Source organism: Apus apus, chromosome 18 (genome assembly GCF_020740795.1).
Source record: "Apus apus isolate bApuApu2 chromosome 18, bApuApu2.pri.cur, whole genome shotgun sequence".
Taxonomy (NCBI): Eukaryota; Metazoa; Chordata; class Aves; order Apodiformes; family Apodidae; genus Apus; species Apus apus.
In genome coordinates, this window is record NC_067299.1 from 3,717,661 (window position 1) to 3,730,119 (window position 12,459).

A 12,459-nucleotide genomic window follows, 5' to 3' on the forward strand; every position below is an offset into this window, starting at 1 on the left:
GTAGCTCTCCTGCCTTCTTCATGTTTCATCTCCCAGTAGCTTTTTCTGCTAAATTCTTCATGCTCTCATTGTGCCACACAAAGCCTGTTAACCTTCGTATTGTATTTGGGCCAGCTGAGACTAAGTGTGATTGACATCAGCTGAGGTGTGCATCAATAATGTTCTAGTTCCCTTAATGCACTGATGTTTTGCTTGTGTCCATCCCATGCTGAAAGCAGAGCAGTCCTCCTGGCCTGCCTTTGACAGGCAGTTTGTCCAGGTTAGGATCAGAACAAGCATGAAGCTCCAGGGCTGCAATCCCAGCTCTTCTGGACAGCTGTTTCTGCTTGTGCTTCCCAGTTGACAAGACCTTGGGGGACCAGGAAAATTGTCCTGACATTTTTCACTTTGCCTCGGAGAAGAGGAGAACATGTGGAGTAAGCAGAAAGAAACAAAAGCCATCAACATTCCTCACTGTGTCTCGAGACTCCAGCTGGAGCGAGGCGCAGAGGCAGAGGTGGAAATGCAGCTGTTCAGTTCAGTGGGACTTATGACCAGGATTGAGCCACGTCCGATTCGCTCCAGAACCTGAAGGAATTCTGCAGGCTGCACAGGCAGGAGCCTTCAGGCTGCCTGGCTCCCCTGCAGCTCTGGCAGGAGGTAGATTGTGCTTCACTGCAGGTTGAGCACAATCAGTGCTTCGGTTCAGTGACCAGTCACTCGTGCCAGTGTAGGGATTTATCCCACCAGGTGAGCAGCCTGATGATCATACAGGTCCTGTAGAAAAGCTGAGAACTATCTGTGTGTGTGGAGTCAGAGCTGGGTAAAGTACTCAGAGCAGCAAGCAGCAAGCATGGAAAAGGGGCTGCTTGTCTTTGCAATAACATATGAACCTAGCTGAAGCCAAAGAGCCTTGCTTCATGATTTAAAGCCTTGATATTGCAATCACTTTTCTGTAGATGAGTTTGGCTCAGGGGATCATCCATGAGAATGTGCTAAAGGGTCTCAGCCACTGTGCACCCACCCCAGGACATCCTGTTGCCATCTCTTTGCATGAGCTCTCATGTTGTGCCCTGTGAGGTGACCTAAGATCAGGAGGCTATTTTGAGTTAAAACTCTCTGACAGAGTTTTTAAAGAAGAGTTTTCATTTCTATGGCCAAATAAGTCTGTTGCTGAAATACAATTATATTAACTATAAAGTAATGCCTTTTAAAAAAATAGATCATAGTTCATTTTCTTGTGGGAGTTACAGTTCAGGTTCTTTTCTATCTCGTTCTGCTTTTAAGGATTTGGCTTTCAGCTTGGGTACCCTGGACCATGGCACAGCATGGCCATGACACCCTGAGCAGTGAGAGGGGGGTAAAGCAGTGCAGTGGGAAGGGGGAGTCTGGGGGAAGTGGAGCCAAGACTGTAGTAGAAACGGGAATATAAGATTCATCCAGAACCCTGTGTGGTCAGCAGAGTGCTTCTCTGTCATCTGAAATGTCTACCTGCTCCTTAAAAGGCAGACTTCCCTGTGGAAGGGTGCATGTGTATCTTGGGGAGGAAGTTTATGGCTATAATTGAGTTCATCTGGCAGAGGTGACTCCACTTATGTGAGCTCCAGTGTCAGGAGAGCTGGTCTTAGTTCCTGACACAGATGTGCTGTGTCTGGAGGAGCAGGACGAGAGGAACTCCCCCAGATCAGAAGACTTCTTTGGTCCTTTATTGATGGTTCTGGCCCTTTGCCACACTGAAAAGCCTTTTTGTCCTGATGAAATGGTGGAGTGAAGCTTATTATGGCCTAAAAACCCAACTATTTGAGTAAGGACCAAGTTGTAATGAATCACTTGAGACAATAGGAGGGCTTTTTGTGGTTTTAAAAAGAGCTTAAGCAGGAAGTGCACTTTGCACTCATGCTAAATAAAACTTCTTTAAAGGATGTGTGAAGTTGTGCAAAACCAGGTGGTATCCAAATGGGACCAAGAAATGGCAAATGGCTCACCATTTTGAGCACATCCCTTTTTTAAAAGCCCTATTCCCTGAGATCTTCTCCAGAGGCTGCTGATGGGAAGCCCGACTTGTTACTTTTGCCAGTGCCAGGAATGAAACTTGAGTGTAAGCTTCATGCACTTGCATCAAGTGTGGTGAACCCAGTCCTGGCAGACTTGGGAGCTTTTCTATGTGATTGGAGAACAGATTGAAGCTACCACTAAACCTCTGAGTACAGAAGGTCATTACTCATCAGCCCAGTCCTCATTATTGTATGAGGTTTGTGCTGAGAGGGTGGAGATAAGGAAGGGCTGGAATACCCAGCTGCTAAAAGCTGAATGTGTTTGCTGGTGTCACAAGATGGAGTGTCTGGTTTGAAGCATTACTCTCTCTCTCTTCCCTCTTTTTTCTCCTCCAACAAACCGAAATGTTTTCCTGTTGTTCCCCTGCATCAGAAATCTGGGGGAGCTCATTGACAGGTTTGTGGCTGACTTCAAGGCTCAAGGTCCTCCCAAGCCCAACGTGGACGAAGGAGGAGCCGTCCTGCCCAGCTGTGCTGACCTCTTTGTGTACTACAAGAAGTGCATGGTACAGTGTTCCCAGCTCAGCACTGGTGAGCCCATGATTGCCCTGACCACCATATTCCAGAAGTACCTTCGGGAATACGCCTGGAAAATTCTGTCTGGAAACTTGCCCAAGTGAGTTTCACTTCCCAAATGCTGCAGCACCGTCTGGTGAGATGTTCCAATGAGGAGCAGATGCTTTAGAAGGCTAATTAATAAATAGATACTTGTGAACACTTATGTGTCACTGTCAGAGAAGCCACCCAGCAGCAATGTGAGTACATTACCTCACAGTTTTCTCAAAAGTTGGGTTGGTTGCACTGAGAAACAGCAAGAGACCAAGGGGACAGTCACCACATTGTTTTCTTTTAAGGGCCCCTGGAGGATAGCTTCATCTTTGGCTTTGGTTAGCAGTCAGATTTACAGTTTCTTGAAGTTCCTTGTGAAATGCCAGCCCAAGTCTCTTCAGAGAGACTTTCAGAATTGCACTTAACCCCCTGCTACTTGGGTAACAAATTCATCCTGTGATTCTTAGCTGTCTTAGCTCAACACTATACATATAATAATTTATAGAAAAGGTGGCTTATTTGTGTGGTACTGAAGTGCTTACCTGTAAAATTTTATACATCTATAAATATGTACATGTAAACCCAGTGAAAATAAAGGGAATCATTATGAGTTTACAGCAGCATGGGTAAGAGTACAGGTTAGAAGGGCTCCTTGAGGTATCGCCCACCTTAACAAGTCATTTTGGATGCTATTTACCATCTTCAGTTTGTTTGTAAACCTGGGAGCAGCAGAATGAATTTCTGAAACCTTCTGAAAAATCTTTTACAGATGGAAAGGGAGAAGGTTACATCCAGACAAGTGGAAAGATAAATTTAATGTGCACTCTCCCTCAGACCTCAGTTGCATTCTTTATACACATTTTTTCGTGTGCTCCATTTTTGCTGTCCAAGATAAATATCACTGGCCTATTTTTTTAATGGATTTGGATTATAAGGAGTTGAGAGGTAGGGAATTTCCTGACTCTGAACTGTTCTGAGTCTTTCTTTGTTGATACACAGCCATTAATCACTGGAAGACAGTGGAAAGAAGCTGTATCTCCTGTAATTTACTGTGTTGATATAATCAGTTTTTGAAACAGGTTACCAAAGTTTCAAATGCACTTTGACATCTGCTTAGTACTGAGAAGATAAATATGACAAGCTGCCTGGTAGTTACTGAGGTTTTTCTGTAATCTTTAATTAGATTTTGAGGAACTGGCAGGGAAGGTGAAGTGAGCTTGCATCCTGATCTACCATGTTGTGAATGAAGGAATTATCCTTTGCCTGAAGACTTGATATCAAATTCTGTTTGCCTTTCTCAAATAATGTTCCTTAACCAAAAGAGCAGTTGTGGGTTTGATGTAGAATGGCACTGATCTGTGATGCACAGGACTTTGGACTTTGTGTTCTTAAGGGCTTTTTGTGGCATTGAAATCTAGCAGTTATTTTGGTGTGTGTGTCTGTACACCTGAAAGTCTTAAAGGTTTTGTCTTTTTTTTACCCCAGGACAACCAGCAGCAGTGGTGGGCTCACCATCACAAGTTTGCTGAAAGAAAAAGAAGGTTCTGAAGTGGCAAAGTTTACTTTAGAAGAGCTCTGCCTCATTTGCAGCATCCTTAGTACTGCAGAGTATTGCTTGGCCACCACCCAGCAGGTGAGCTTCCCTCTCCCTGTCACCAGACCTTGTGCTGCTGCCTCCCCGTGGGTGGGCTGCTGTGGAGACTGGAAGTGTCAGAAGTGCTAGAATATCCACAGGGTTGTCAGCTTCACGTAGCATCCCGTTCATTATTGAGCTCTACATTATTCAAATCTGTATTTCAAGGAAAGAAAAATACTGATTTTGCTGTTTCTACCTGAGAAAAGCCTTTTGCTTGTAATCCTTCTTTGTTGCTTCAGTTTGGGATGCTGTCCTTTTATCCTTGTGACAAAATTAGTTTTGGATCAGGAGCCAAATTAAAAAAAACCCACAACAAACAAACAATGAAAAACAACTTTTCTCGTGTTTCCTGATCTCCTTTTTATAAAAACAAGAAAAACAGTAATTCAGAATAGGTTTGGGAAAATGCTTGCATGAAATACTGGGGGGAAGGTGGAGTAAGCAGAGGAGGTCTTGATGCTGATATGCTTTGCAGCCACAGTGCTCTGTACATTCAGGTGCTTTCAGAATGCCCTGGGTCAGTAGAGGAGCTGGGATGCTGGGCCATCACAAGGCCTCTCCACCACTGGAACTGGCAGCCTCCTCTGCAGCCTGGGCACAGAGTGATGGAAAACATCTCTATTAGCAGGACAGCTGGCATGGTGTTAAGACAGTACATTAGCATGCCATACTAGAGTTGCATGTGTGACCTTGAAGGTCACTCTTTGAGGACACAGTGCCACCATAGGCCATCCTGGCAGATCAGTGTGTCTAGGGTGTCCAAGAAGGAGAGATTTCCATTGTTCACTGGCTGACTTTTGGCTGTAGTCTGAGCACAGATTAGGTCTAAAGAAGCTGACTTTTCCTTCAAGAGCGGTCATTTTGAGTAAGAAATTAATCTTTCTGTTGGTTCTTTTGTTTCCTGACAGTTGGAAGAGAAACTCAAAGAAAAAGTGGATGCAAGTCTAGTGGAGAGAATCAACCTGACGGGCGAGATGGACACTTTCAGCATGTATGTTCAGCAGATGCATCCTCCCAGAATATATTAAACATCCTAGTTTGTCAGCCAGATGGTGCTGGAGTAATACAAGCCCAAGCTCCTGGTGTTGCAGCAGTAGAACCCACCCAGATACTCAGCACTCCTGGTGAAGGAATGGTCATCCTTTGGCTAGCCCAAGAGCAGCAGTAGTACAGGCTTCAGATGTAGCTGCTCCGCATCCTTCTAGCCAAAGGAACAAGAACAGTGGAAAGGGGAAAGGAAATAGTGAGTTTCCATTTGAAACATCATTTGCATCTTGGCAGCTCTGTGAGGTGGCTGTTACATTTCAAGAAAGGAAGCTATTTCAGTACATTCCTTCCTGCTTTAACTTCCCACTGTTAATCAGAAGCCTTGTCAGTATGATCAAACCCCATTTCAGATGACATAAAAGACAGATCCAATCTTATATTTGGGGATTATAATTGAGAGAAGATTATCATTCATTAAAATAACTTTTCATGTAACGATGCTAAAAATACTTCCCTCTAACATCCTCTCCTCTCCACCATGGACAGATTGAATATTTTTTGAGAAAAGGAAATTGAGGCAAAAAAAATAATTGTTTTGCCTCACATCAGACAAATGAAAACCTTGGCAAAGCTGGGAAAATAATCCCTATCACCCACTCTCCTTTTCCCTAAGACTAAGATTCAGCCCAGCTAGCAGTAGGATTTTTTCAGAAGACTTCCTTCCTGTGACTCCTCCTCTTTTGCTCCAGTGGGCAGGATCCCAGTGATCTCCATCCAGGTATTTCACGTGGTCTCGGGCTCCAGTCCAGGCTGCAGAGACTCCCCTTCCTTTCCATATTTCTCAGACCTTTTAAAGAGTGGAATCCCTGACCAAAAGCTAGGGTTGCTGTGTCCACTCAGCCAAAGCAAGCAAGGTAGCTGAAGATGAGAAATGAAATATTCCACATGGTGGGATTTTCTTAATGTGGACAAGTTGAGGGTGAGTTTTGTGTTTCCCTGCGACCTGTCTGGCAGGAACCAGCTGCCCGGAGCTGCTGCTCGGTTTGCACGGGGTCACCTCTCGAGGTGCTTGGTCCCAGGCAGCCAATATGATGTATTCTGTTAATTGTTTAAATGTATAGTTCACGTTTGCTGTTTTGGACAGCTTTAAAGTTAAACTGTCAGGCCTGATGTATTTTGTAACAAAGGCTTTTTAATTGACTTTCAATCTGTTCAGTGTAGTGCTGTGTCCAGCCTGCTGTCAGTGTAAGTCACAGCTATAAACCTCTCTCTGGCATTTGCTCATTCAACATCAAACACGTTGTTTCTTCTGGGATTTGATGTGTTGTTAGGCAGGGTCATAAAGAAAGTGATAAAACCTTGCTGCTTACACACCCTGGAAAGTGTTTCTTCCTTCACAGAGAGTGCAGAACCAACCCAAATGTGTATGAAGCCATCGACTCAGCGGGGTTTTCCCCTGCAGTGGCAAAGTATTTTCTTTAGGAAATTTGGGAGATACTGAGCTCCTCTTGAAGCTTGTTGGAAGGAAAACTGTTGTTGTGTAAATCCAGAAATCCATGATTCCCACGCCCCTGCCCTGTAGATCTGTTGTGAGATGATGGGCAGCCTTCAGAGATCTCTCCAAGTGCTGAGCTCACCAGACTCCCTGTAAGAACCACACTGCTGGTCTGTGGCCCTCACTCCCCTGTCTGTCAGGGCTCATACAGGGGTTCTTCAGCTGCCACTGCCATCCTGGTACATGCTGCCAGGGGCAGAGATCTGAAGTGGCTTCTAGCAGAACCAGGATCCAAACCCTCTGGATGTGTCACAATGCTTTGTGTTCACAAGGTCTTTCTCACTGCGTTACCTCTCTGCAGCACTTGTGGTTAATTTGAAGGGTTGACAAAGAGGCTCCCCTCCCTCTTGGCAATCTTGTGGGTTTTGGGCAAGAACCTGCACTTGGTGGCCCAGCTTCAGACAGACTCCTGATGTGTGGAAACTAGTGATGAAGTCATTTTCCTTCCACCAAGAGAGTTGCCTTTCATTTTGATACTAAAACCACAGCTCTTCCTTACAAGTCACAGGCAGCAGGAGCCCTAAAGGAGTCAGCTGTGCCCAGGAGACAGTTATTTCAGTCTGGCTCCCTTGGGATTGCTTGAGCTGGTGGAATTCCCCAAGGAAGTAAATGCTGTAGTGCCCAGGAGGAGCAGAGGCACCAGCAGAAATGGTCACAAGCTTTTTTTATCCCGATGCAAGTTTCAGATAATGTAACTTGAAGCCAATGGTCGCTTTGTCTCCCACATTAATTTTTCCAACTAATTTTGGATGAGTTTGCCTTTGCAAGCACATTAATTGCTTTGAAGGAACATTCTTTTTCTTGGCATCCTGTTCCGGTCCCCATGTGCTAGAGCTCTAGGAAGGGGAGCAGACAACCTCTGTGGGTTGAGGTGAGGAGCACCCAGATCCCAGCAGCAGTTATGAGTGGGTGATACTGTATCTCCATGAGGACACAAAAATACTTTAAATAGTGAACTTCAGAGGAGTACTCAGAATTGGATTAAGAAAATGTGGGGGAGGAGAGATGGTTTGAGGAAGCACTAGTCAGATTTCATGTAGGTCTGTGATTGCCCTCTGTGCTAGCATCATGAGAAAGAGCAAAAGTAAAATGCAGTTCTTACATATATAATACCAAAGTTGTAAACAGGCAGATTTAAAGTTTACAGTGTTCTTACAAACTGTGCTTAGTGAAACAGTCCCTTATTACTTCTAGCAGAAGTTGTTTGTAATGCAAGTACCAGGTTATGTGCCCTTGAGGGTGGTCTGAGTAGCTGCAGATGGTGTTTCTCAGCTGTTGTTTTAGGATCCCTTGCACCTTTATGCACACCATAATATGGTGGCATCAAATATGTCTCTAAACAATATCATGCTGTTTAAAAAAATTTAAAAAAAAAGGAGGGGGAAGGGAAATATGTTTGACTAATGTGTCCTTTAGTCTGGTATATGTCTCTGGGAAGCTCAGACAATGGATGGCAGCAATCCTAGACATAGTGTAAATAAGACATCTGCCTTGATCTCCTCAGATGGAAGACACATTCAGAACTCATACAGATGTACTTCTTAAAAACCCTCTTTACAAGTTTCTCTGAGCAGCAGTATATTGACTCTGAATAAGTGGAGAGATGATAAAATGTTGGTTGTATTCAGATGGGATTAATCTGAAGCCGAATCCCAGTCTGGGCTCGGTACTCGGGGATTTCTTCTCTTCGCAATGCACAGATGGGGGGTTACCCCTCTGGCACCTTTGATCTCCAGCCCTTTCTATGTGTCCAAGCAGAGAAAGGTCACCTATAAAAATGTCCTCTCTGCTCTGAAGCCCACTGTGTTGCTGCTCAATGAAGAGCATGCAGAACTTCCTTCTTTCCAGTGCAAGCTCCAGCTGTGTGTTCCCAGCCTGACGCTGCTGTCAGCAAGGAGATACTTTTCCTCCTCTCACAGGCAAATCCGCCCGTTCTGGCTCTGTGTTCCTCAGTACTGCTCTAAAACTCGTGCTTGATCTTTTTGCAGTGTGATCTCCAACAGCATACAGCTGTTAGTGCAGGACCTGGATGCAGCCTGTGACCCTGCCCTGACTGCTATGAGCAAGGTAGGGGATGGATTTGTTTTGGGGAGAGGTAGCCTTAAGATCCATGTCAAGTTCTTGTATGCTTTGATTGTTTGCACTATTGACATACCCTTTGATGCTGCCTTGAGCCTTAGCCATATATTGATTTCTTCTTGCTTCTTAGAGCACCAATTGCTGTATTTATAAATGTATCCTTCACTCCAAATTTCATGTTCAAATTAGAGCTTTCAGGCTTAACAGCCCATTAAAACACACAGACAATTTAATACTTTCTGTAAGTGTATAAGGGATTCTCTTTCCTTTTTGCCAGTGAGAGCTTTTAAAATCATGAAAGCTTTTGGAAGCATGAAATTTCAAATGCACCTCCTCCTCTTTGTGTCCTTTGACAAAGAGTTTTACTAGCCTGCTTCTTTGTGGCTGTTAAATGGAGGGACTCAAAGGGTAATGTGGAATTGAGATCGAGCCCTGATGTCCCTGTGATCCTCTCAAGGACATATGGAGCCCTTCCTGGAGAGGCCCATCTGATCAGTGCCTAAGGATTCTGTTGCAGTTCTGCTGGCTTTTATACGTTGGAAATGCAGAGCTGGGTTTTCTTGCCAAAGTATTGTGAAAACCCAGACTGCCTTAGACAGAGGTGAAGACAACAAAAGTGGATTGAACTATTTTTTAATTAGAAGTATTAAACATAGAGCTCCATTTTTGTAGGATCAACACACTGTCTCGCTGCCATGAATTTTAATAGCTTTCTGCTTTATGATGTATTCCAGCTGTAACCAGCTCCACCACCCCCAGCTAATATTTGAAGTGGAATGCAGCTGGTAATAGAACTTGTACATGTTCCAAATGAAAAGAGGATTGCTTTTTTGCCTGGTAAAATAACACCATTAGGAAGGGCTCAGCACTTCAGGTGTTGTGTGTGTGCCATGACAGTTCCTTAGATCTCCTGAACCAGTGTAGCAGAGCAGCATTTGACTCACTGAGCTCTGACTGTTTGTACCCAAGTAAACCACAACCTTGAGAAGGCAGCAGCTGGTAGGCCATTTATTTTTGTCTTTGGAACACTGGTAAAATGCAACACATGTGATGGGACTGATGATATATAAACAAGCTAAGTGTTATGAAATTAGCTAAATAAATACTTGTCACTTGTGCACACATTCCACTATTTGCATCAGACAGAGTTTCTTTTATGTGATTTTTACTAGACCTGGGTTTGGAGTAAGAGCTTTTTTCCTTCACCCTCCTCCTCCCATTCCTTCAGGGCTGGGTTATTCATCTTGACAGTTGAATAAGAAATGCATATAATTATTTAAATGCAGAGTTAGTATTTGGATGTGTAAAATTTCAGTCTTTATTAAAGGAATAAAGACTGTTTGCCTGATCCATTCCAATTTTACTGTACTAAGAAGACATGTTTGTCTCAAGACCCCTCCTCCATTAGGGCTTTTCCTTTGTTTAGCTTCTTTCCATTTCCTTCACTCTGGTGTCCTCCAAGATTCAACATTCCCAGTCCTTTGTTTGAGTCTGACTTTTTTTTTCTTGCATAAATGTTCAATAAATATAGAGGTAAATTAAGAAATACATAAGCCTCTAAATCCACTTTGGCAGCTGGCCACTTTGAGCGATTTAACACAGAAAATGGCATTGTGAATATTGTTTTCAGCTGGGAATGGTGCTCAGTTTCCCTGATTATTTACCTTTTGAGTTCTGGAAGGAATAGTAGATGACTGAAAGGCCCCATATTGCAAAATTTGTAGGTGATAATCTTCACTCCAACTCTACAGCAGTGTATAAAGATTAAACACAACTGTAGGATGGGGAGCTGGAGTGTGGGGTGGGAGAGGAATTTCCCTTAAACCCTGTTGTCTTCTGGGTAACAAAGTCCTGTGAATATGTTGTAGGGAATGGATTTACCTGTAGCAGGCGCTTGAATTGCCTGGTGTGATTTGGTTTTAATTGTTGGGATGAGGGAACTGTTAATCTGCATGGGCTATTTTTGCTCCAATTAAGTTTATGGATTGCACTGGATAAGGTTTGATTTACTTGCTGAATTAAGCATCGATTTATATGCAAAACTGTGCTTGGAAGTGGGGCTAGGGGACATTTTAGTGACTCACGTAGGTGACTTGCTGGTTTTTTATATTTTGCTAAAATCTTTTGGCACACAGCAGAGTGGACAACAACAAGTGCTTCAACGTGCAGCTCTGATAGCTTCTCCAGCACATACAAGCCCCCAGAGCTGCTGGCTGCTAATTAGCAGTCAGCACGAGTGCGTTTCAGCCCACCAGCGAGGTGCGGGATGCACAGTGCAACCCAGAACTCCTGTCAGCCAGCAACCAAGGCAGTTTTGCAGGCAGCAGCACCCCTGCCATTCCTCTCCCCTCCCACCTCTTCCTGCACAAGCCACACAAGGTCAAGGAGAAGCTGCTGGCCCAGTGGCTGCAGATGCTCTTGGTGCCCAGTCCAGAGCCTGTAACGATAAAGAGGGAGACACGGAGACTGGTTCATCCTCCATTAAATAAGGAAGCAACCTCTTGTGCTAGAGACCCATGTCAGTGCTGGACATGGAGGAGGGACCTGGCAGCTCCTGGTTTGGTCCTTCCACCCCACTCCCAGCTTTCTGGGGACAGAGGGACATGTGAGGACATGAGGCCTCACAACCAGGCAGACCCAGGAGCACCCTTGCAATGCCCAGAAGGTAACGCACCTCTCGTTAGCTACCAAACCACCCCGGTTTTACTCAGGGCTTCTCTTTCCTCCTCTCTTTTTTAAGAAAGGAGATTTAAGAAAAGAAACCCTAAAACCTTGAGGGTCCTATGCATTCTGTTGCAAAAGTTAAGCTCTGAAGGCAGCACCAGGTCTTCAAACCCAGGTCCTGAACCCACAGGTGGTCACGTTGCCCCGTGCAGGTGCCTTTTGGCTGCTCCTGGGGCTGCTCCTGCCTCTGGGCCCAAGGCCTTGCTCGTCCTGTCCTTTGGCCTCATTTTCAGCTTGTGTGTGTAAACCGCGTGGATATCCCAAGAAAAACATAGGACGAGGGAAAAAGAGGAATAAATTCAAAATGACAGGAACAAAGCTTTACCAGAAGAGTTGGGCTCATATTTCTTTTGATGACTTTTCAGTATGTGTGCTGTGTCTTTCCTTGCAGCTACTGGGGGTTTTTTTGGTGAAACACACCCACATATACACACACAAAGGGCTATTTTTACTGTTCATGCTTTAAAGGTTTGGTTGTGGAGTATTGTTTTTGGAATGAAGAGCAACAAAATGACAAAGCTACTGTTTTCTCGTTGTTGCAGTAATTCATCTCAGCAGTCCCATCCCACTTTCTGGCCCTTCTGCTCTATGGGGATTGCCTGTTCCTCAAGGATCACTGAAGGGGGAATGTGCAGGTCTGTCAGGGAGACAGGCATGAAGTATTTTCTTTGGGTGTGACAAGCTGTCTCATGGGTGATCTTCCAAATGGAAGTAAGATGGAATTAAGACCTGCAGTGCAGGTGATGGAGAGAAACACCCCTTCCAGCTACCTGGGTGGTTTGAGATGAGCAGGATGGGGTCTGGATTGGTTGGTTTAGATAAAGACAGCTTTCATAGGGCACATATAGACTCAGACATTGTGGTTTTGCAAAGAATTTGGCTGCTCTTGACTGTTG

At 44.5% G+C, this 12,459-nt stretch overlaps 1 protein-coding gene across 2 annotated transcripts in view; it reads left to right on the top strand.

Moving 5' to 3' along the window:
• The window catches only part of VPS53 (VPS53 subunit of GARP complex), a 60,719-nt gene that overhangs the window by 34,716 nt on the left and 13,544 nt on the right, over positions 1 to 12,459 (top strand). For both annotated transcript variants that reach the window (XM_051635710.1, XM_051635711.1), the window contains exons 14-17: positions 2,407 to 2,649; positions 4,068 to 4,215; positions 5,127 to 5,209; positions 8,749 to 8,827. In XM_051635710.1, the coding sequence (XP_051491670.1) occupies positions 2,407 to 2,649; positions 4,068 to 4,215; positions 5,127 to 5,209; positions 8,749 to 8,827 (553 nt within the window). The remainder of the gene's footprint in view (positions 1 to 2,406; positions 2,650 to 4,067; positions 4,216 to 5,126; positions 5,210 to 8,748; positions 8,828 to 12,459) is intronic.